Source organism: Drosophila pseudoobscura, chromosome X (assembly GCF_009870125.1).
Source record: "Drosophila pseudoobscura strain MV-25-SWS-2005 chromosome X, UCI_Dpse_MV25, whole genome shotgun sequence".
In the NCBI taxonomy this organism is placed as follows: domain Eukaryota; kingdom Metazoa; phylum Arthropoda; class Insecta; order Diptera; family Drosophilidae; genus Drosophila; species Drosophila pseudoobscura.
The window spans coordinates 48440641-48466683 of NC_046683.1; the positions used below are offsets into that span (position 1 = coordinate 48440641).

General features: G+C 44.0%; 2 protein-coding genes across 4 annotated transcripts in view; one reads left to right on the forward strand and one right to left on the reverse strand.

Annotated features, from left to right (window-relative positions):
- Positions 1-26043, reverse strand: part of Sema5c (Semaphorin 5c) — a 39569-nt gene that overhangs the window by 5189 nt on the left and 8337 nt on the right. For 2 of the 3 annotated variants that reach the window (XM_015187476.2, XM_002134931.3), the window contains exons 2-4: positions 17490-17581; positions 6521-6711; positions 5650-5749 (exon numbers count right to left, since the gene is read on the reverse strand). In XM_015187476.2, the coding sequence (XP_015042962.2) occupies positions 5650-5749; positions 6521-6710 (290 nt within the window). In that variant the 5' untranslated portion in view covers position 6711; positions 17490-17581. Of the gene's footprint in view, positions 1-5649; positions 5750-6520; positions 6712-6854; positions 7366-17489; positions 17582-26043 lie in introns of those variants that run through there. The other variant, XM_015187475.2, reaches the window with a different exon arrangement.
- LOC6900595 (uncharacterized) lies at positions 14265-14651 on the forward strand. Its single transcript, XM_002134932.3, has one exon. The coding sequence runs from the start codon at positions 14265-14267 to the stop codon at positions 14649-14651; it is 387 nt and encodes a 128-aa protein (XP_002134968.1).

The window sequence follows — 26043 nt, forward strand, 5'->3', positions numbered from 1 at the left end:
GGCCCACAGTCGTCTAATGGTCGGTTGAGGCTGTTTAGCGGCCTTAGGATATAAATTGAATCCAGTGTTGGGCAAGCGATCGCCAAAGCTGTCGTCAGCCAGCTCCCAGCTCCCAGCTCTCTCGCCCAATATCAATCAGTCATATTGCAGCTGGCGCAATGGCGCGTGGCAGTCCGATCCCCATCCCCATCCCCATGCCGGGCTATGGCTCAGGTGGTAACTTGAGGCCGCTGCGCCGGCCACTGCGTGTGCGACTTAAGCGGTACGTGATGAGGTAATAAACATGCCAACATTTGCAAAATCGAATGAAAAAAAAAGCATCGACAGACGACAGACGACTGCCAACGCCCTTCGCGTGCTCCCCAACCAAAAGAGCAGCTGTCAACAGGCTAAGAGGAGCTAAAGGTGTCCGCCAGTTTTGGCAGATGCAACTTCAAAGGGAGGTTCGTTAATGGCTTCATATTTGAATTTAAGGATCGAAAAAGATCGATAAAAGATCAGTTGTATATTCCTTTAATTCAGAATTAATTCTACAGTTAATGCCACTTCAAGGTGCTGGTTTGTCCACAGAAGAGGGCATTTATTTACCATTGTAAAGCCAGTTGGATAAGGTCCAGTCCTTGAACGGACTGGGTCAATATACTCGTAGAACTATGGACAGACCAATACATTTATAAGACCCTCGTAATTCTTGCGCTTCAACAAAAAGCCACACTCATTGGGAATGAAGGATTACAAGTGCATCTATCTCTAAGACCCTCAAAGCATGGGCTATCTATGGGCTATCTATGGACTTGCGCGGATGTTGAATAACTCTGTTGCCTCTCCGCCAAAAACACGCTTCTAGCTAATGAAAATGACGTGACAAGTGTCGCGTAGTAATCATAAAATATTACAACTGCGACAAAAAAAAAAAATAAAAATAAAAAAAAATAAAAATAAAAAAAAATAAAAATAAAAAAAAATAATATTAAAGGTGCAAACCATAGTGCAAAATGCCAATGGGGGGAAAAACCAAAGTCCCACCCAGACTTAACGGCTGCAAAAATTAATTATTTGTGCTGATTGTGTACTCGAACGCGTACGCGTACTATAGTGTGTGTACTGTACTGTACAAGTGCCGTCTTAACGGTGTGATTACATTTGCTATGCCAACTTATGGCTGAAAGCGTGAACAAAAAGAGAAACAAATATGTCACACCTGTATACGAGTACGAGTACGAGTACGAGTAGTACTAATAAGTTGCCAATGTTATCTTCCACAAGAACCGTCGATAAGTCAGATGTGGAACCACATAATATCCACACGAGTATGGGGCTTCAAATGTGGTGTGTGCACACCACTACAATTGTCCAAATCGCTAACAAAACTTTATTTAAATTCCTTAAATTTATGTCAAATATTCACTACATTATTCCCATGGTGTCTCTGGCCTACAAGTTCAATGTGCTCTTTCTTTTTGTAGAAAAACAACCACAACAGCACCTTAAGCGATAAGCAACGGCCTTGCCAATTAGCATTGCTTTTCAGAAACTTCTCCTCGCTCTGCCCCTCTGCCCCTCTTTCACCTTTCACGTCTCACTTTGGTGCCAGCAAATATTCAGTTGAGGTGTGAAAAAGAGTCCGATACACATGTTTCGCTCTCCCTCCGAGCATCGGCTCACGCTACTTCTTATCTTTTATTTGCCATTTGTTTTGTTGGTCTTTTTAATTTGTTCTCTTTTCACTTGCGATGCGATGCGGTGCGGGGCGGTGCGGGGCTATGCTATCTAAGCGGGGCGCGTGCGTGCAAATACAAGTATGGACTGATGCGCATGAATGTATGCATGTATGTATGTATGTAGGTGAAAGACGCGTTCCCATGTGTTTGCTTGGGGGGATACACTCCCCCCTTCTCCTCTGATATTCCAGGCAGAATTTAACGCACCTGCAGGCAGGCACGTAAGCAGGAGATACTAATTTGGCAATCAAAACCATGTGCAAAATCGTTTAACACCAATCATTGGAGGAATATGAATTAATAAAAGAGACACCATCCATGGGAAATTTAACAATCAACCTTAAAAATCAAGCTTAAGTACGAGTCAAACTGTAACGCATGCGCCATGACCCATTTGCATCCACCACACACACACAAATATGATCTACATACATCTGTGTACGGCATGCACGAGTATGTCCGTGTCTGTGTTTGTGTCTGCGTCTGAGCTTTAAAATTTTCGCATATTTTGCACACCTTGCGGCAGCGCCTGCGCCTGCGCCGCCAACTTTTATTTGAGCGACAAACGCGACAAGATAACAAAAAGGCCTTTTTGTAAGCGCAGCGCACAAGTGGAGTTGGAGCTGGAGCTGGGGCTGGGGTTGGGGTGGGGGTGCCATGCCTGTCGTCTGACGTTTGTCCGGCAAAGCTGTTGCTCAAGTGCCTGCCGTCGCCGACGCCGACGCCGCCGCCAGCTTGCGACGACGCGTGGGCGTTCGGTCTAGGCACCAGCGCCTGCTTGGCGGCAGCCCGAGGCGGTGTACACTCGTACTCGTACTCGTACTCGTATTGGGTATATATGGGTTACTTGTAATTAAAATTGCCGTTGCACTGTCCGCTGCTAATCTCTGTTAAAACTGCAGCAGTTATTTTTTCCACCGCGATCTGCCTACGCTGCCGCATTCCTGGTCTCTCAATCTCAATCGGAATATCTGTGTGTCAGTCTTGGGAGCTGCTTAAGAGTCGCACACTCCACGTTCACATGGACATTTTGTTGCCGAGTTTTTAATAGAAATATGCAAAATGTTTGCCCGCCCCCCTGCCCGATCCCCAGCCACTGCCCCTGCCCCAGCCACTGCTGCTGCCCCCCCTGCAGTACAATATGTTGTGTGGGGGCCGAGAGGCTGCGTTTGGGTGCTCTGGTGCAACATGGCTTGATTAATTTTGATTTCAATTTCGTTGTCCGTGTGAGTTCCAGTAGCCGCAAACGTTGACGTTGACTGCCCCAGCCGCAGCCCCTGTCCCTGCCCCCTTGCCCTGCCTCCACTGATCTCTTGGCGGCTGTCACAGGTGGAACACTTGTACATACTTGCTATCTCAGGTACTTCAGAATTGGAGATATAAGATATTTAAGCATTTGCCTCGATAATTAATCTACTTTTAATGGGGGTCTATCACTAGGTTGGCACTAGATTGGGTCTAAGTTGGGAGGTTACTCTTTTATCCCAAATCCAAAATGCGTTGCTCTCATAATCTATCATCAACAATAACCCAAGTGTGGAAAATGCATCCTGTTTATATTACATACAATATTTTGTTTGGCCATATGTATCGTATCGTATCGTATCGTATAAACATTTCAAATGCTTCCCAGCAGGTCATTTGCATGCTCCATTTGCGACAAGCCAAAACAACAGTTTAAGCGACCCTCCCGAAAAAATACACATGTACATATGTATACGATATATACAATATGTACTACACAAATGTGTATATAGGAACTTACAAAAAGGTTGCTGCTGGTCTGGTCTTGTCTTGTGGAGCGAACGAAAGCGAAAACAAAACGGCATATTATTTTAATGCAGTCTATATCAAATTTCGGCCAGTTGCATGGAGGGACCTGATCCCAGTGCACTCCTCCTCCTCCTCCTCCTCCTCCTCTGCCTCCTGTCTCTCTGCTCATCACAGAAAATTACGCGATGGTTGCCTCGTCACTCGTCATGGGACACGGACAAGTAAACCCGAGGAGTCCCATTCCCATTCCCAATTGCAGTTCCATTCTCCGTTCTCCATTCCCAACCCCCGCCCCCCATCAAATGCAGGCGGCGAGTAGTGTAGTAGCTACAGGCGGCCCCTGTTATCCGAGCCAGCAGTCGTGTCAAGTGTGTCTGCAGGCCAGACAAGGAGCATGCACTCACAGCCATACAGAGATCATCTTCTGTGGCGGGCAAATACACACACACAAATCATATAAAACAATTGTACAATTGTACAATTGTGCATCTCTAGTTTAGTTAACTTTTATGCGAGAGCGGTTTATTATCTACATTTATGATTTGTGGTTTAGTGGCGAGGGTCTCCGAGGGTCAGTTGGTGGCTTGAGTGCGTGAGGGTCTTCAAAGGGGTCTAACCACACGTATTCTCTACTATTTTGGGAAACCCTATAAAAAATGGATTTATTAGAGATTAAAATACAGAATAAGCTCAAAAAACATTGGTAACTTTCTCAATATCAGGGCTTTGGGGCTGGTAACACGTCTAGGCCCTTTGATTAGTGGGCTTTATCACCTAAGCCTACACATTATATAAAAATAAATTACATTTTATGTGGCTCATAAAGCCCACTTGCCTATCTGCCCACCTAGTTATGTATGGGCCCCGCCAAATGGGGCACCACAGACACACACACACACAATCATGCTCCACAAGTGGAGCAACTGCCCTTCGAGTATCTCTGAACACTCTTATCATTATCTCGGCCAACACATGTGAAGCAGGGAGACCATAATTTAAGGCCTTGTAAATATGATGAGTGGGAAAAAGATGGTAAGAAAAGGGTCTAAAAATAATAAGTAATAACTAATCAAAAAAAAAAAAAAAATCAGAAAAAGAATAAAGAAACGGAGACAGAGAGATAGAGAGACAGAGAGACTCAGAGACAAATGATTGACGACATGGGGAAGGTAGCAGCATGCATGATAAACGACTTCCCCCCTATGGCAGCCAATGGGTTAAGGCTCTGTGCCTGTATGGGTGCGTTTATCAGCACTATGACGACACTATAGTGTGTGTGTGTGTGTGTGTGTCTGTGTGGTTGCTTATCGGGCTCGTTCTCTAAATGGGACAGTGAGAGAGAGGGGCAGAGGCAGAGGTGTAACAGGAGAAGCAAACTCCAAAGTAAGACGCGTCGAGTTCTCAGAGCGCGTAAATGAAAAGCAAAGAAATGCCGTACTCGTACTCGTAGCCGTACTCGTACTCGTACTCGTAGTATATTAAATTGCTCAGCAAATAGGCAGAGTACGCACGAGTACTCTTACTCGTACACTCCCTCTCCCTCTCCCTTGCCCTGTCCCCCCTCTCTGTCCCTTGGCAATATTATTTGGTTACGTTTTATGTTTTCTCCGCTTTTCCCCTTCGTTTTCGTTTTCTTATTCTTATTTTTACACTCAATTATCTTTATTTATTCCCTTTAGCCACCAGCACAAGCAGGTACTAGAGATAAAGTTCTTGTCGAGGGGTTTGGGTTTTTATTGTGTTCGAAGCTTGGCTGCTGATATTTTCAAGATTTTGGTAAGACCGAAGGTGCGTGCGTGCACTTTCGTTTTTATTCCCCGTAGTATATTCCCCCTAGTACCGCGTTATGTCTCTCTTGGAACTTGCGTCACACTGTGGCAAGTAGCCCAGAAGAAGCAGCAGAGCAGTATCATTATCATTATCATTATCAGTTCCCATTGTAGATACGCATTGCATCTGTTTAACTTCTTCGGTTTTTGTTTAACTTTATGCAATACTTTTTGTTTTTCCCTGATAGGCCTAGGGAGAAAATCTATTTGTTGGGGGGTTTTTTTTTGCAACCCACTTATCGGAATCGTCTAGTCACAGTGACTGGTACAGTGACTCAATTTACCGGAAACCCATTCTAACATTATAAGATTCGGGGGATTCTTACCTGGCACCGACTATAACTTGGCTCCTGGCCACATCGAATAGCAATTCTGAATACCAAGTCGTTTCGGGATCGTAAAATCGTTTAGCGGTTGACATTAAATCTGAAAAGAAGGAAGAAAAAACACTTGTTGTTACGATATGATGGTATCTGAATTCTGGCATTGATCTTTTAGATCTCATCTCTCTTTTATAAAAATAGCACAGTGGGCAAAAATGAAATGTCAACCAAAAAGTTAATGCGCGTAAATTCTTGATAAATCGCGGTCCATCGAGGGCAATTTTTGTTTTGTTTTTGCTTTTTTGCTTGAGCAAATGGAACCGGGGTTGCCCCCTAGTACTCGAATAAATAAATATTGTATAATGTTTCACGTTCATTGAAGGGCTCCTCGCCCACCATAAACAAATGAAATTCCGCATATTTTCCATTGAACTTTAATATTTAACTTGAAAGCCACAAAAACACACAACAGCAAAAAATTAAAATCATTGTCAACAAAACTCTGAGCTAAGCTTGCACTTCCAGGCCGTATTCCGTTGCAAAAGCGGGGAAGAGACGGCAAATATTTCACCAAAAAATACTCGAGAAAAACACGAGACCCTTTTCTGATTAAAAGACGAGAGGTACTCTGGAAATGGGGCTATTCGAAGAGCAAGATTACATGTCGGATGCTTATCCGTCTGTTTGGACGGACGGAGTACAGGTGGCAGAGTACGGAACACTCTGACAGATATCAACCCAATTTACAACGGGCCCACGCTCAAGTGCCTGGCTGCCCATTGATTGATTCGATGCCCTGGCAATTGACACAGTTTTTGTTAACATTTTTGATAGTCCCCGCACCGCCCCGTTCAGGCCCGGCCCACCGTCTTACCTTGATATGAGATATATCGCGAATCGTTGTCCAGCAATTCAAAGTTCGATTGCGTGTTGTAACCACTGCTGCGGCCCATCATCAGGGCCGTCGATGGCTGAGCGCCTTGCAAGGCTAAGAGGGAGAGCAGTAGGAGCACTTCCAGAGCCCCGTTATGGCGGGACATTTTTGAAAATTTTAGTATTAACATGCTGCAACGAAAGACAACAGGATAAATCATTAAAATGTGTGTACGTTTTTGTAGCAAAACATTTCCTCAAAATGTAAATGTCTTATGTAAATTTGTTTCGGTAAAAACAACGCTGATAACATATCGTCGATCGATGGAACTTACTTCCTATAGAGTCACGTAGCATGCAAAATATGTAGATTATATATATTCTATTCCATTCAACTTCTCTGGCAAGCAGCGAGCAACAGATCGGTGGCAGTATATTATAAGCAGCATGTGCTGGTTGATAAGTAGATGGATCGATTGGAGCGCGTATTTCCGATTATCATTTCGGGGCACAACACAACAGCACCAGGCACAAAAAAAATTCGAATCAATTCTTTGATCGTTTCTTGGACAATTTTCAATTTGCTGCGACAGCAGAGATGAAAAGCGGGGTTTTCATTATGATTAGTTGAGGTAAAAACAACAAAAAAAAATAAAACATTGACAACGGCCACAGATAGATAGACACACACAGAGCCGGAGATGGCGATACGAGACGGGTTTTTTCTTCTATTTTCTCCTCCTCTGCTTCTGAGTTCAGAGTCGCGCCGCGAGCCGAAGCGGATACGAAGTTGTCAGCGCGGAGAGTCGGAACAAAGTGAACGTCAGAGCAGCCAGAGTCTGGCAGCCAGGCAGTCAGGCCGATGATAATGGACAATGACATGGGCGAAGAGAGGCAGCAAAACGAACAGAGAAACGAGAGAGTAAGAGAAAACACAACACTGGCGAAAGAGCAAAGCAAAGCAAAGGCGAAACAAGCTGCTTTCTGCCCACGAAGACGCCGACGCCGTCGACGACGACGACGACGAAAGAACCGGCTTCGGGTAAGCTTCGGCTTGGGTTTGAGTTTGAGCCCCCCTGACTTACTCGAACTCCCCCCGCCGTTTAATGGGGCGCGGTTACAAGCGGCAGCAGCAGAAGCAACAGGGTAGGTAGGGCGCCCATATATCATGCGACAACGACAACGACTCTTCAGAATCTTTAGGATCTGCAGTCCGTATTCTGCATTGAGGATCGGCCGCGACAGAGACAGAGACAGAGAGAGAGAGAGATGAGAGATGAGAGCTGCGAGACGGTCACTTGCTGTGTGTGTTGTGGCTGTGCCTCGATTTGGTAGCCTGACAAATTGACATTAGCATTACGGCGCGTCGTCGGGGCTCGAGGGCGGATAGAGTCCAGACCAACAGATCCTATCTGGGTGGATCGTCGGTAATGGTTTTCGAAACATTAAAATCGAATCATAGAGAAGGCACCCAACCAAATGGTTATTAACCTCGTTTCCGATTACCAGCGGAAAAGATAAATCTAAATAATATAAGAGGGAAAACATAGTAGGCGGAGACACACCGACTAGGAGGGGCAGATGGCCACCTAAGAGGCAAGGTAGGGCGGGCCCCGTCACCGGAGCGTCTGCTGACAAAAAGTCATCTTCTGAACCTTGAACCGCAGCTTCTTAAGTGAAAAAAACCCTTTGGGATTAACGCAGTCCAAAGCTGCTGTCTGCTGTGTTCTTCTTTTGATATTCCGTTTCAAGGTTTCGACTCGATTTGATGCTCCGACTCTCGATCCGGGTCCAGGGATCGTTGTCAACCTTGACTTCGAGTGTAAGTGTGAAAACACAGCTGGTCCCGGACAGAAAGAACAAAAACACAACAATCAAAAGTGCCGTGCCCATCCATGCAACTGCAACACGATCCTCGGTAGTGCATTCAGTTCGGTTTTTGTTTATGCCACGGCACGAACACGAACCACGAACCACGAACCCCGAGCACGAGGGATACACAAACATTCAGACCGATCTGGGCTCTGGGCGCTGGGCTCTGGGCGAGACGAAACCCCAGAGCTAGTCGAGTGTGTGGGCAGCCGAACGTTGAACGTTCGAGACATTAGCATAGGCCCAAAACATTGCGGCCCATGACAATTTACGGGCTACCTAAGCCATTGTCCGGGATTTCTTGGCCAGAGTTCCTCCTCCAGAGACACAGACACACACGCACACACAAGATACAGTGGCTAAATATGCTAATTTCTGTTGGTATCGAAGCTAATTCCCATCTGGGAAGGGGAGACACCACCACTGATAATTTACAGCCTAACTTTCCCACCGACAATTGTAATGTTAATGTGGGATGGTACTGCGATGGCAACACATCAGGTAGCTCTATCGTATCGATGTGCGTTTCCTTTGTTTCCACATTACACGAGTATCTCCCACCTCCGTCCCCCCGTCCCTCCTTCTGTCTGTCACTCAGTGCATGGTGCTACTGTGAGTCATTTGCCAAAAGGAAGGAAGTCTACACTTCCTTATGTGTCCTTATCGACTGCAAATCCTTCTCCCTCTCCCTCTCCGTATCGTTCCTCTGCTTATCCTCTCTTCCGCTGCAGTTTATGGTTTTCACCTGTCAATATTGTTATTAACCCACAAAGGGTTCCATTTATGTAGTTTTTTTTTTTTGGTAACAGATAGATGGAGGGGTCACCGTATGAAAGAGATTGAGTGACTGAGGGGTGGATTGACAGTCAGTTGGTTCAGTTGTTTCGTTAGTCAATATTTGCATTTGACATTTGTTTGAACCCCGAAAAATGAATTATTACGGTTTAGGGCAGGAGATAAGGGGAAAAAGAGATGGTATATCGATAGATTTGGGAACCCTTTAAGATAATGAAATCATTTTTGGACTACGGAATACTTATGGAATATTTATGAATTGTTCAATTGTTATGGGCAAACTTCTGTATATGTACAATATATTGTAAAAGACGTATCTTTGTTCCTCCTCTCGTTTCCCTGCCTCTACTTTCACCCCAAAAATCTAATCCAATTCTGAAATATCCAGCCATTAAATTTAAATTATCCAACTAGCTAAATGAGCAATCTTTGTTATGGTTCGGAGAGCACAAATGCTGTAAATACTCTTACACCAGATCCCAAAATGAAGCCACAGGAAGTCCATCCACTTTCGAGCACTAAAAACTTTTACGCTCAGCCAATAAATTCATATAAAATTTAGAATGGAAATGGAAATGGGAAAGAGTGCAGAAATCTACGTAGAGTGTGTGTGTGTGTGTATGTATGGGGTCCAATCAAGCTGATCATCGATTGAGCATGCAAATTGAAAAGACCTTAAAATAGAATTGAAGCCAATGAAAGATTCGAATCGAACCGCATCGAATCCAAGTGCCAGAAGAGACTCACTTCCACTGGGACTGGGACTGGGACTGGGACTGGAGCATGGGGCATGGGGCATGGGCTCTGAGTGCATTTTGATTTTTGTTTTGTGTCTGTTTTTTTTTTTTTGATTGGCGGGACACAAGGCGAGTCATAAATTGATGCCTTTTTGCTGCCTCAAACAATTAAAATGCGTTGGTGTGGCATAGTTAATTTTGTGGTGATTAAAATATGAGGCACACACAGAGAGAGAGAGAGAGAGAGAGGGCCATACCTAGAGGTGCATATGCTAAACAACTTTCCATGAAAAAGCCGTAAAATAAAGTAGAAACCTTCCATAAACGCCATAAAATATTACCAATCAAAACATAAATTCTGTCACAAGAATCCAATTGCTGAAACTGAAACTCAGCTGAAAATTAAATCAGCTGCTGCCCAAATTTATCACTAGACAATAAAAATATGAGCTAGGTTCAAGCTCAAGCCACGAAATGTTATTCAAAATATTTATGACACCCATTTGAGTGGCGATAACCCAGCCAAGGGAGCTCCACCGAAATCGAGTTCGAAAATCCGAGAGCGGCGGCCGTTTGATTCCCCAAATTGAAGCTACATTTTTCATCTGAAAATTGTGTAAATATTTCAAGTTGAAACAAATAAAGTGTCGAAAATAAAATACATAAATCAAATATGGAAATGGCTGGGCAAAATGAACGAAATAACCGACTCGAAAGCGCAGTCATTAATTTGTGAAATAAATTAGCGATAATCTATGACATAGGGGGGACTAGGGTGCATTTTTAGTAGGTATTAAATATATATATTTAATAATCTTGAAGAGTGTTGGCCAGCTTCCCACACCGCGCCCAAAAATATAAAAATAAAATAAAAAGCGAAAAAAGTTTAACATTTCTGGCACCTGAGTACCCCTACTGTGTAGCCACAATTTCCATATTAATCAGCTTGAAACCATGATTTCATTTAAATGACGATTTATTGTAATAAAACAAATTTATTATAATTTTTGTTGGTGTTTAGGTTTTAACACAATTCCTACCGAAAGTGGGATATTACCATGCAAATGCCTGGCTTTTGCATACATTTGTATGTATGTATGGATGTATGTTATGGATGAAAACATTTCGGATCCGTATACGAATTCCACCTGCTGTGCTGCTCCTAATGATGTCAGTTAGGAAATTAAATATTCCGATCATGCGGCGAGAGCCCAAAAGGAACACACATTTCAAACACTTTTGAGCACTTTTGAACTCCCTCCCGCTCGCCCTCCCCCTCGCCCTCACCCCAACACAAATGGAAATATTTCGCATAGATTTATTGCCATACTCGTAATGATCCATGAATGATTTTTATGAACATTTCTGTGGCTTTCGGGGCCCGAGTTTTGGCTTTGGTTTTGGTTTCGGCTTTAGGCTTTTGGCTTTTGGCGAATTCAAAAATAACATGATATTTGGAGCGAGCTGTCTGCTATATTTGGTAGCAAATCAATTTACAACTTTTTGGATTTCGTTCTTTATTTTTGATCAGACAGATTAATGAGCGGACACTGTCGCTGTCTCTTGTGTCATTTCATGCCTTTCAGTTGTCAAATTAAGGCCCATGCAATATGTGTTTATTATTTAAGTACTCGCATCGCTTCGCATCGCATCGTATATTTTGTTAAACTGCAAATGTCGCCTCTCGTCTCTTAATGGCCTCCTCTTGACAGCTGCCGCACTACAATGGAAATTAGCCGTTGGATCTTATTCAAAGTGCAAATTGGTCTCTCTGTCTCATGAGCTTCAAATGTTCTCAAGTGCCTCCCTCCTCCTCCTCCTTCTCCTCGAGTGCTGAATGAGGCAATCGTCTATGAAGCAGCCATATAGCATGTTGATGTGGCTGCCATTCCATATAAAGTTCGACACTTTCAATTATATTTCATGGATAGAATTCTCATTGTGGGTGTCTGCTTTTAAGAGTATTTCCTTTTACGCAGTAACAACCTCTACTAATGATACTTCCCATACTCGTATGATTAGATCCCACCCCGAAGTCATACTTCAATAATAGTTGAGCACACGCAATGTATGTTGTTTCTGCAACTCTCGGGCATTCGCTTGTGCATCTCGTGAGCAAGGACGTGCCCACCGCTGTTTGAAATGATTCAACAGATTTTCCCTGCTTTGTCGGAATGAGATCTATGATCTCTGCCTAAACGATGGGGCACTTCAAGCGTATCCGACTAAAACAAAACTTTGCAAAACAATAGAACGGAAGCTTTACTTTGATTTCCGTTTGAAATAAAAAGCTAATTGACAATTTCCTTTGGAGTGCAAATGCGATGGAAAGTATGTTTATATACCAGTCTAAAGAAGGCTTCGCTTTCATTCCAGTGCTCCACTGGTCTAAGTCCCCCCGCTCCAACCGGTTAAACAGTAGCCTAGTCCCCCATTTACAAGGGTCTTGGGCAATCTTTCTTTATGTTTTGGCTGTAAAACAAGCAACCGGCAAAAGAATACAACAATCCGAACAAGTTCCCCGATATTGTACAGATGTTGCCCTTTGCTACAAAAAAAACAGGCTGAGGGGGCCACACACGAAGAGGTCTTGGGCTTAAAAGCAAAAAGAAATTAGAGAAACTCCGTAAGGGGAAATAGTTGGAAACTTTCAATGCATTCATGACTTTTACAATTTGTGGCTAATTGTCTGATAAAGCCCAATATCGGAAAGAGTTCGGCTGTGGGTGTGGCTGGATAATCATCCAGCCCCCAATCCAGAAGCCACACAAATTTACATAAATTTCTGTTGGATTGGCACACCTTACACGCGGACCGGACCGGGCCGGAGCGGACCGGACCTTATCCGTTCGATGAATGTCTTCATTTCGAGTTAATTTCCACTGTTTCTTTGACTTTTGGCTTTGACCGTGGGTGTCTCTCTCACACCAAAATGATATTTATGTGCGACAGTGAAAGCCATAGAAATATGACCGAGCATATAAATCAACCCAACCAGAATGCCCCTTGAGACGCTCCCCTTTTTTCGGTTGCTCGTTGTCGTGGCTATTGTTGGCTGCCCAAAAGGATTAAATGCTCATAAATGGCACCCGAGACGCGTGTGGTCTTTTATGTTATGTGCAGAGGGGCTGCACACTCTCCCCATACAATACTCGTATATGAAACCAGAGAGTGGCTTATGAAAACTTGTTTCATTTATGTACGATACGTACAGCAAGTTCAAACGTAATTCCAATGAAAAAAAACTGAATAAAGAGTTTAAGGAACACTTTTCACAGATCTTTTTTACAGTGATCTTTCATGGGGTTCTTCAGGAAACGAATCAAATACTTGGCTACAATCCTTAGTGATTGATTTGTGAATGATTTCCTCAATACTCTTCTTCCGCAAATAAAATGTCACTTCAGTCGTGGCGAATGAGAAATTTGTATCATTTGAAGGGGTTCCACCCTCCAGCCTCTTATCATGCAAACCTGTCTAACAAACGTTAGCCAACGCTTGAAAACAACCTCCTCAACGAATATAACCCATTTATCTTATAAATATTTACCCCACTGATCTTGGACTCATCGTTTCGGAATGAAAACCTGTCTAAAAAACTTCAGCTAACGCTTCAGTACAGATTGGCATTAAACAACCTTCTCAGCGAAAATATAGCATATATGTATGTGTGTAGCTTATAAATATTTACCCTCTCAGAGAATTCCAACTAATTCACGAGACACCATGGGTATAGAATAGGTATGACAAATTCTAATATACTCGAGGAATTTGTATTGCCATTTAGCACATTGGAAACACAGAGGAAACCACAAAAGGCCATTAAAATAATTTGAATAAATCAATGCGGGGAAGAAAAAATTAATGTTTCGCCACTGCAAGCCCCTCAGCAATGAATACGGCACAAAGACGATTCCGATTCCGAATCCGATTCCCTCTAATAGAATATTTCATTTACACGACAAGCACACAGATCCGATCGGAATCAATGGAAACAAATGAATGAGGCGGCTTCGAACCGGAGGTGAGGATAATTTATTAATGTGATTAGCATTGGCATTGTCTTGTCTGGGCTTTGGATCTACTAGTGGGTATCCATTGTTTGGCGCAGAGACTAGCCTCACAATATTGAAGGTGTGAAGAGGCACAAACAGAGAATACAGAAATATGGAATATGGAATATCTATTATAGCGTAGAAACCCCTGTGTTAGTAGATAAATCAAACATCGACGAGCCTCAGAGAAGTAGGCTAATTCTGGTCTTCAATAAATACCTTTTCTCATTCAACTACAAACATTTCGTTTAGCTACAAGCCCTGAAATTTTCAGACCACAAAAATTATGCCCGTTGAAGATATTTTCCCGTACCTACCCCAAGACGTCGTGGACTATCTGTTGGACCAAAAGAACCAAGAGCGCCTGCTGAACGAGGGAAAGAAAAAGCTGAAGGAAGCGATGCTGAAGATCGAGGATCAGCTCAAGCTCCTCGACGGTCGCCAGGACGATCAGATCTGCACGATATCCTGGGGCAATATCTATCAAAAGAGCACCGTTAATAACGTGCGCCACGCCCTTGTGGGTCGCCTCTCCAAGTCCATGGACGCGTACCTCAAGTCCAATCGGAAGCTGTTGCGTCTGCACCGTCAAATGTACAAGGACACGGCGATTGTTTTCCACAAATGGGGAAACACAGCCGGCGTCCCCAGACTTGGTGATGAGGAGGTCTAGGAAAATTGATAGAAATTAATAGGAAACATATACCACAGACATCTTTCGGAACTGCTATTGAATAATAAACAAGAAACTGGATATAATAATTAATTCTTTTGTTCTCTCGAACAAACATTGACATTGATTCTCTGTGCAAATTTCCCATAAACGAACGGCAATTAAACGGAAAATTGCCTGTCACGCGTGAATGTGCTGCCAAGGGAATGCCACAAATGACCACTACTAAATACTACATAACTTCTGAGCATGCCTTTCCCATGGGAGTCGGGTTTTGGCCCAGTCACTGATCGAGTTGATAATGCTGACAACGCCAAAAGACAATGGTAGTCAAATGGGCGTCGGTCGTCCTCAGCTTGAGCGACAACATGGATCATTAAAAGCATTAGTGTCAAGCAGAAGTCACAGTCCCAGTCCCAGCCCCGCAGGTCCCCCAGCCCCCAGCCAGACAGCCACAAAGTTTCAGATGAATTTTCTGTGTAAGCAGAGGCGGAGCGTTGGATCGGTGGAGTGGAGGGGAAGCAGCGCTACCTTGTCATAATTAAATGTGTAATATTTGTCTTGGCTTTCGACACCTTTCCTGCTTCCAACGAAACCCTGATCTGCGCTCGTCTCCCTCCCTTCACCCTCCTCCGCATCAGCTGCTCAACGAACCCTACGCTTAAACGACAGATATTACGACTTTGGTTACACTCGAATGAAATTATGTATGTTTGGTAGATACTTTTTTGGTATATGAATCTTCAATAGTGGAGGTCACGCGCTTTCCTAATGCACTGTCTCTTTTTGTGTTAGATCTTAAGTCCTCGCCATCTGTGGATACATATATTCCCTTACTCTGAATACAGGGTATCAAAACATCGCACAGAGTGAAATTACGGGTGGGGTGGGGGAGGGGGGTTGCTGTAAATTGGATAAAAACATGGGTCTTTCATCAGTTTTCCAAAACTCCATTTCGTTCCATAAGCTGGGGCCTGGAACTGGTTCCGCTTTAACCGTTTCAAAAGCGAATAGTGCGTCGGGTCTTTCTTATTTTCCTGAATCTTCCATTGTTGCTGTTGTGGCCGTGGCGGAGGCATTATTCAGCTTTCTTTTGTTTGACTTGCATTCCGCTTTGCTCTGTAATTCGTTGCTTTTGCATTGGATTGTGCTGCTGCTGCTGCTGATGTTGTTGTTGTTGTTGTTCCGATGCTGTGCTGTGCTGTGTTGTTTGTGTGATGGCACGTGCGTTATACAGAGATACATAGATGCCCACGAGGAAATTTACTGCGCGCCTGCTTTGATTTTGGGGGGCTTTGGGCGAAAGGGGATTCCACGGTTATATGAAGACTGAGCACTTATGGAGACTGAAAGTGGGAGGCAGCACTTTTAGGCCAATTAAAGGAATTAATAAAAAAATAAAAAAAACTTGTACTGTAATATTATTATTTTTAATATTATTATTACTATTTTTATTATTAATATTATTATTGTTATTATTATTATTATTGTTATTATTGTTATTATTATTACTATTGTTATTATTTGTATTATTGTTATTATTATTATTATTGTTATTATTATGATTATTATTATTATTATTTTTTTTTTTAACATTATTATTATTTTTATTTTTATTTTTTTAATATTATTATAATTATTATTGAATAATTCTGTTATATATTATTATAATTTTTTTTTATCATTTTTTAAGCAAAGGTTATAAAAAAATAAATCGTCTGCAGTTCGAACCCTTGAAATCTTCCAAAAACTCTTTATTTTTCTACCTCCCCAGCGGTCATCAAATTTCCCATTGGGTCTCTCATTTCGCATGCCCATTGTTGGTGGCTTGGGTGGGGGCTTTGTACTCTTTTGAGCCGCTGTGTTTCCCCTCTTATTTAATAATCCATCAATTTAAGTTACGAAAAATGAAGTAATTTCGGCTCGACTGTTGATTTGTTTGGCATTTAGTGGCGGTGGCAGTGGCGGTGGCAGTGGCAGTGGCGACCCCTTCGCGACTCGTGCTCAATGTTGTTAACAAGTCTGATTAATGTCCCCGATTAGCATAGGCAAACATTAGGCAAATTATGTATGGAGTACACGGGTACGGGTACGATTTCGTGATTCAATATTGGATTTTCTTGATTTTATTTCCATTATTTTACTTTGCTTTTTTTGCTAATCAGTAAACAGCCAAAACATACTCAAAGCCAGCCCCAAAGTCAAACGAGTGCTGGAAAATCTCCAACCAACAAAAAAAAAACAACGCCAACAACTGTGAGCTGTAAGGCAACCTTTAACGTTAATTAAAAGTGTACACAAAATTTGCATTCACGACAAAATTGCCTACCAAAATATATAGAAAAAAAAAACAAAAAATAAAAAATGAGTGTGGAGTGTGGTGTGTGGAGTTTCTACCCGTATAGACCGCGTTTTTTGATTGAGTTTGTCGGCGAATTTATGTGCTGACCGCTGCTGGCGGCGATTTGGCGTGTCTCGGCTGGCTGTCAGCCGTGATAAATGCCTGTGGAAAACCGTATTCTCCGCATAACCGATTCGGATGTAATTGGGAAAAATCTCTGTAATTATTTGGACATTCGTGTCCAGGCAGGCAGCCGGGCAGCCGGGCAGCGGCAGGTGAATGGCATAGTCTGCCTTCCATAAACAAATAAACTTATAATTGTTCTCCCATTTCCCATGATGATTGGAGTCTTGGAATGGCAATCGAATAGCATCTGGTAAACGATTAACATCTAATTTGGGCAATATTGGAACCCCCCCCCACACACACACACACACAAGTCAAGTTCAATGGCAAACGGTAGGTGGCTCCTAGACATTAGTTATGCTGTCACTCACCTTTCTCTATCGATCCATTAATTAGTAAAAAACCAACGAATTTTGGATTGGCTTGGCGGTGGCTTGGAATTCCCCCGCTCCGAATAACGTAGCTGAAAAACAAAATGTAAATCAGATTGATTAATGGCATTTAGCAAATGATCGCTGGTGGGGCATTGGGGGAATTGATATATTCGATTTGGCATAATTCAAAATCCATAGAAAATCGAACACAACTCCAAAACAAGAGAACAATAAATGGACGTTACTTCGCCCATCCCAACCCATCCCATCCCTCATGGCTGGCAGGCAGGCAGCCAGTCCATGGGCCATGAAGGCGGGCACGTTCTGCTCGTGCGACACTTGCCCAAGCGCCCCCATAGTATTGTACATATGTATATCTATTATGCATACATATATGCATGTGTTGTAGGCACGAACGATCCGATGATCCCACTCACATTATAATGATTGCCATGATACCGCAGAGGTGGCATTTTGATATGCGATGTGCTTGTGCTGCCAACGCCAATGACGCCCCCATCCTTTTGGGCTCTTCAGCGTGGCCTAATCTTTATGGCTCTTTGGCTTAGCTGTTTGCTATTTTGGATCCACATCGATTCTCATCGGTGACGTTTTCTGCTGTGAAGCGTGCGTCTAAGCTCATTAATAAAACCACTACGGCCCGATCCTATCCCACAGCCCCCTGGATACCCCACTGTGGGCTCAATGGAGGAACATCGAGGAATCGCATTGCCAGGAAGAAACCATATTGCTTTCATACAGATACCCAGATACCATACGGTTGCGGTCCAGTGGAACCCAAATCACTCCCATTGTACAATATACGAGTACAGTACATCGTGTGGCAGAGAGTGCCGCCCGCACAGACCCCAGCCCCAGCCCCAGCCCCAGACCCGTCCCAGCCCAACCGCAGGCCATGGAGTGTACGCTCTCCGTCTTGCGTTGGTGTTGCAGTTCGGATTTGGGTTTGAGGATTGACTCTTGAAGCTGAAGCTGAAGTTGAAGTTGAAGTTGGAGGTGCAGTTGCAGTTGCAGTTGCAGTTGCAGCTTCATTGCTGTTGCTGTTGCTGTTGGTGTTGGCCGGGCCAGCGATTTTAAACGGATTTATGCAGCGAACGCCGCTAGCTTCAAGCTTTTTTCGGTACAAATTTCCTAAAGGGTTTCGTTTTTTGTTTCTGGCGTTGCACGGCGTTGCGTGGGCCATCGTCAGGCAGCAGGCAGCGTGTTGTTTTGGTTTTTGGCTTTTTTTTTCTCCATTTCGATTTCGATGCGATGCGAGCGCCGGCTGCTGGGACCATAAATTTGTTGTTTGGGGATTTTTTTTTTTTTTTTTTTTTTTTTTTGGTTGGGTTTTGTGGCTTGCTGGCTGGCTGGCTGCCGTGAAAGTTGCGTAAATCAGCGTGAAGTAGAAGAAAAGTTCAATAGTATTGAAAATAATTGTAGAAAGTTATCGGACAGATGGCAAGACAGGTATAGGTATGGGCATAGGTATCTATCTATAGGCTGGAAGGAAGGCGTGTTCCAGCCTCAAACCTCAGACCTCAATCGTCAATCGATTGGACCGTAATTGACTTTCGTTTGTCTCGAGAGATACTCTCGCATTTGCTTAGAGCTTACATAAACCAATTGAGATTTGATATCTGAGGCCCAACAGCACAAAGATACTTTGTATCTTTTGTTCTTTATTGTTCGGCCTGGCTTTCGAGTGGAGTGAAATCTAATTCAATACCTCGTTTACCTCCATCCCCCCCTGCTCCTACGCCGTCAGCAGATATGTTAATAACTAAACTCTTGTGCCATGGCAATTAGTTTCGATGCATATCAGATCAGATCTAGAATTTTTACACGGAACAAGCAGGCTCCAGTGGCGCCATGTCTACCGGGAATCAAATCGTTTAATATATGCTTATATATGGTTATGCAATCAGCAGCAGGTTTATAAATTCTGAAACTTAATGGCTCGAAGACAGATATGATAATCTTTTGTGTTGTCTCAATCCGACTTTGTCTGGAGTTGGTTCGATTCGATCTCGCATGTATCCCTTCGCTTATGGGAAACTTGTGCAAGCAGAACGCCACTTTCCCAAGCCAAACACTGACGGGATTTCTTCAAGTGAATTATTTAGTCGGTTTTATCGGGTCACATGATGAAGGGTTTCCCCCAAGCGAAACTCATTTATAAAACTCAACTCTACAGTGACTGCCATTAAGCTCTCCATTAGCGTAATACATCAGCTGTCAGCGGACTGTAATTTTGATCAGAAATGAATGTAGGACAGCGGCGAAAGAGTCCACCACGATAAAGTAATTTCATATTTCCCTGGTGATATCAGACACCTCTTGTGGCCGCCTTATCTGCGCGACTGAAACTGGAATTGCAGTTGGAATTGGGTTTTGGTTTTGGTTTTGGTTTGGGTTTGGGTTCGGTATTGGCCACCATCGGGCATACGTGTAATACATCAAGGCATTATCCGTGTAAGCTTCGGTTACAGTCGCAGTCCCCATCCTCTGGTGGACCAGCTCCCAAGTGTCGCCACTTGACCCACATACCAAGCAACTACCCAAATGAAATGTTAATAAAATGAAAATAAAATGGCAAAAAAGAAAATCACGGCTCAAGCCCCAGCCCCAGCTCCAGTCCCACCACACTCTCTGACGGACAGAAACGGTTCGTCGTCGTCGATGCCAAAAAAAGGAAACCAGTCGACAACTTTATGATGGGAACCAACCCAGTGGATGGCTGGTGGTGGCCATTGGCCAACAGCCCAAAATAAAAATCAGCAACATTTTAAAAACGTTGACGTCCGGTACAGGAGCAATTAGGCGAGACGAGACGAAACGATACAAGACGGTCTTATCAACGTCGCTCCGTTTCGGAATCCAACTACCGTAAGTACATTTTTGGATCGAAAAACCTATAGGAAATTCAAGGGCCAATAAAGGTCGAAGATTCGATGCTCTATGCAAAAACAAAATAAATTTCGTGTGCATGACATACAAAATGTAGAAGACGTGATACTCTCTGTGAGCGGTAGGTTCTCGCTTCCCATAGCTTCCATTGCTGCCAGCGAATACTGCAAAAGAAACTAGCCGAGAATGCAAAAGCAAAATACAAGTCATGTGCAAGACGAGGTTCGTTAGAGGGGAGCCAAGGGCAGAAGATTCGATTCTTACGATAATACCCGTATCTCCTGATGCTGTGAAGATGCAGAGCTGTCCGCTGAAGGCAGCTTTGATTCAGACAAAGGATTATAAACTTCCGAGGATACCCCATACAAAATCTGCGCTATAGAGTATACGGAAAAAGGAAACAATCCATGAACTGCCATAAAGAAACCTAAACAAAAACCCAAAGAGTGAAAAAAAAGAAAACATAAACTTTGCATTGCCTTTGAACGACCTTCGCCATTTTTTTCGAGGCTGTTGTGTTTTTTTTTTGTTTTGGGTTACCTTTAAAAGTATTTCGCTGTTGTTTTCCTTAACTTTGAATATACACACGACTATATATCGTATATCGTACGTTCGTACACATGTATATATGTGCTGGATCGCACACATTTGTTGCGGATGCATAAAACATGTTCAGCATCGATCGCTGCCCTCGGCTCCCAGGTAAGCCACACAGCGACCTGCTCCGCGCTGCTCCGCTCTGCTCGGAGTACGCGAATCTGTTCGCTGGTGCGTGTTCCATCAAGTCCATCCATTCGGGCTCTGCCAGCAGTCAAGAGTGGCGTGATTTCTCTCTCTCTTTCTCTCTCTGCCCCCCATAGAGGGGCCATTTGAAGGTCGCACAATGTTTGTATGCTGGAAGGTGGAATGGGGGTGGGGGGGGAACAGAAAGCGCGCCAAAAAACCTCTGGAGAACCTGAAGATGGAGCTGGAGCTGCTCGCAGCATTTTCAGTTGCACCTAATGGATCCCGAGATTTATGGCTCTTTATATCGTATGTGGGGTTAGCTTTTTTTTCCCCCACTTTTGTTTGGTTTGATGTTTTTTGGATCTGTGGAGCAAGTTTCAAAGGCATTTTTGCCATCCGATGATTTATGCTGGTGGAAACGCTGCGAGCGAGCCAGAGAGCCATCGATCGATCGAATGGGAAATTGCCATTGATTGATGCCTGGCCACAACACACGTATCCTTTTTCCAGGAGAAATTGGCGATTGTAGGTGTGAAATCTATTCAGATTCAGTGGAAAATTCGTTCGCATAGATTTCCGATTAAAACCAATTGAGATTATGAGAATTTTGATCTTGAACCCCCTCTTACGTTCTATGCGACGAATATGAGATGTATTTCTGTGAAAATCTTGTGAAAATAAACGTGTAGCCCACAGAAATGTGCCTTCATCATCATTTACACAATTTACTTAATGTCAGGTGCCCCCCCGGGTTGATAAATTGGAATAAACTTTGGGTAGACTTTAGTTTTAACACTTTTGAGGTGAGAACTAAGGTCGCTTCGAGCCGACAAAGGTTAAACCTAAAAGCACCGAGCAATTGACACAATTAACATGGGAAGCATGGAGAGAGAAGCGATGGTGGCCCTGAGAGAGCCCTAAATGGCCAATGAAGGGCCGGACGGACGCCGGGCCGACTGTCCCCGCTCCGAAGGTGTCATAAGACTAGACAAGTGAACGGCCCTGGGGCGCCTCTGCCTCTGCCACTGCCTCAGACACTGCCTCTCTTCTTTTGGCCATAGCCTGTCATTTAGTTTAATATTTTATCAGTCACCTCTCGGCTGAGATATAATTTGACAAGCGCGACTTTGGTTTTTATTGGCCAAGTGAACTGAAAACTGATTGCAGTCGCGGTGTGGGGAGGGGAAACCGAAACCCGATACGCCTTCCAAGCCCGCCTGCAGCAGCGCCACTCGAGCAACTTTTTGTGGCAGCCAAGTGCAAAGGCGGTGTGGCGTCAGCCTGCATTGCGATGGATACCAATCACACGCATATCACTCGCCACTCGAGCCAATCAAATAGTCCCATAAATATCAGCCAGCATAATGATTATCTGACCCATCTGGCAAATGGGTCAGTTCTGGCGAACATTTTGATGCTAGAAATAACAATTGGACGCTTCTAAGTAATGCCAATCCTTGACCCTGGACGGGCATCAATGCTCCTGCCGGGAACTCCAATTTCCTGGTATTTCCGAAGCACATAATGGATACATTTTCACAGGAAATCCATAGAGGTCTGTGCATGTTCAAGCTCCATCTTTTAGAGAAAAACAGAAGCCATCGCAGCTTCCGAGTTGGAGGAGATCGCTGTCTCTCTCTCTCTCGCTCTCTCTCGGGGTCTGTCTAGAATAAACGACTTAAATTCGATTTGTTTTTGCTCTCGCACAAAGCTGGGGCATTCATTGAATAGCGAAATGGGATATGTCTTCGGAGGTTGTGTACTACTGAAGCAGGAAGTGCAGCGTATGGCAATTCCGACACCGATTCCGCTCTCAGTGTGTGCTGTTGTTGTTGTTGTTGTTGTTTGTGCCAACGAATGTATGACGGGACACACATTGAGGCATGCTGCCAGATGATTTAGTAGGCGTTGCAAACACACGCCATATGCATGCAGCATGCGGCAAGCGGCAAGCGGCAGAGGGCAGCCAGCCACTTAATGTTCTCTTTGCCACAGAAACAAAACAAGCAAAGAACTCCGCTGTAGTCTCGACCCAGGAATACCCCCTAAAGAGTCCTTGTTTAGCAGCGTCCTGGCTGTTTCCCAGCCGAGATCCTCTCTCGGTGGCATACGGATCTGGATCAGCATATACCCGTAAACATTTACGTGCAGCGGGGTATCAAAACAGAAAACAGAAAACAGAAAACATCTGAACGAAGCAACTTTTCGCGCCTGCTTTCTTGGATTTTCTGGGATATAATGCTCTGGAGAGTCGTGTCTCTGCCCCCTCTTCAGTTCGGGCTCATTGGAGGCAACGCATGCGCAAATTGCTCGCCGACTGCTCTGGCAATAAATTCATAAAAAATCATTAAGCTGAATTTTTAGCATCCACAAGAAGCCTCCACTTCTTCGCACATACACATATGTGCGGATGGATGGCTAGGGGGAGGGGGAGGGGGAGGGCACTGGGGGAGGGGACTGGATCTGGGATGGGCCTGGACCATCGGAGATGTCGCATTCATTTCAGGCTTAAGCTTAACCGAAAGATGGGAGGACATACCCCTATACGAATGGTATCTTAAGCACATGGCCAACTCGTAAATTGGGTTCAGTTCAGACCGATCGACTAAAAGGGAACACACAGACACACACACAACAACAAGATGAAGTTGTCAGCGGTGCAGCCATAAAATATATGCATTAGAAGAGTGCTATAATCTTTGTAGTTTGTGGATAGTCTAGTGGGATCCTAGTTTGAGTTCCCTTTCGAAGAGATTACAGTGTAGCGATACATTTTTGAGGTGTAGAAGGTGTTATCTCTGGCCTGTCGTCACGCTATCTATCTCATTCTGGAGAGAGTGATTCCACTCGACTTCCTTCACTGAGGGTCTCTCTGTATTCTATCTGAGCATTCCCCAACACAATGTGTCAGAAAGCTTGTATCTATCAGGTGTCATCTATCATGACTTGAGTGCTGGTTACATTCATTACTTTCGCGATAATATAATCGGCTCCAGCGTCTATCGATACTTTTTCTTTCGAAATTTCGAAATAAGAGATCCCTGATTCTTGATTTTATTTCCACGCCAAGCGTCCTATTATTTCCTCCCAAATAGAGCGTACGGTGGGTTGTCTTTTTCGATTATTTTGCTCCATTTTAGGGAACAACCAAAGTCCGTATGGCGGAACTTAAAAGTCGTAAAGTTCTGGCGGAGAGCGATGGAAATTTGCATGCTGCAGAAGACTCAAGGAGAAGACTCAAGGCTCCGGAACGAAGGAGAAGGAAGACCGAACCCCCAAAGAGACGACAAATGACACCACAAAGCAGAACTGAAATGAAAACAAAAACAAAAAATTATTTTAATTTTATGCTTCGTTTGGAGACTTTTTTTTTTTTTGGTTCCTTCTGTTCTGTTTGTGGAGCCGAATTTTTGGAGGGCGTCAAGCGAATTGTTTGTTTATGCGAGTTGACAGAGAGACCAAACACCAAACAATCCGCGAGACAAGAAATGAATGTGCGACGAGCCGAGGGAGTGCCACAAATATGTACTTATGTATGTATGTATGTATGTATATGCTGATGTGCTGAGCGTGCAGGCGGAAAGAGATACGATACCCTATGGCTGGGAGGGAGCGAGATGCACATACCAGATATAAGTTATTATGGAGATAAAAGATGTGCATATGGGGATATTTATGCGACACTCGCATGCGGGATTAATATTCAGAGACATCTTCAAAAATGAATGCAGATACTTGTCCACCCCTCCCCCTCCCCACCCCCCAGCACCGAACGCCGTGTCCCTGAAGTTCTCTGATTAGAATCCCCCTCCAAGGTTTCTCAAGGTTAAACCATATACACAAATGCGTATGTATATGTACACAAATCCAGGCATGTATTATTGTTCTTGTGTTCCTCTTTGTAGTCGAAACACAGAAGCTTGTGGCAAGGAATCAAACACAAAAGAAAACGAAGAAAAAGCCAAGAAACCACAACAAAATCTCACTGCTGATTAAATCTTTTCCTCTTCAGCTACAGCTACGGCATCCATCCTCCCCGTATCCATCCATTCTGGCCTGCCAGACTTATCGGCATCATATATCTTTAGTTCTTTCTTTTGGTCTTTGATTCGAGAGAGCCAGAAAAGTTTCATTTGTGTATTTTGAAATCCCAAGAACAACTTCACTGGGCTCTCAAGATTTCGAAAGTGGTTTCTATATCGATTGGGATCGAACTTTCCGATTTGAACGGATATTCTCCTACATATTTTATTCTACCACTTTTTCAGTCCGTGCCAAATGCAAATCCTCTCAAGTCAAGTACCCCCAACTCCCATCCGAAATCGCCCCTCCTCCTGCTCCTTGGTTTTTGTTTGTGTTACACCATTTAGGTTGAATCAGGCTTTGTGTGACGCAGATCTCTCTTTCGCTCTCCGGCTTAAGTGGCCGACGTCATCACTCCACGCCACGCCACGCCACGCCATGGCACTCCACTCCACTCCCAACCGATCCACTCCCAACCTCTCGCTGATCCGATCCGATCCGATCCGATCCGCACCCAGACCGACCACATGTGGAGTTTGTTGTGCACACACACACACACACACACGTAGTCCATGGTTAGGCAGCGATCATAACGATCCTCATGATGATCGTGTCCGGGGTTTTTCGCTCCATGTTCTGGCAAATGTTTGCCATTTACCAGCAGCAGCAGCAACAACAGCTGTCCGCTGCTGCTGCACTCTCTCTCGCTCTATAGGCAAATCTCCAGCTGCCGATCTACAGACTGGGGGACTGGAACAACATTTCTATTATTTATGTCCGAGCCAGAGAGGTCTCGCAGATCTCTTCCAGTTTTCACACTTTCCTCACGGTCCGGCGACCATGAGCCGCCCGCGGGCACTCTGCCTCTCCGCGTTGCATGTAGCAATTAAAA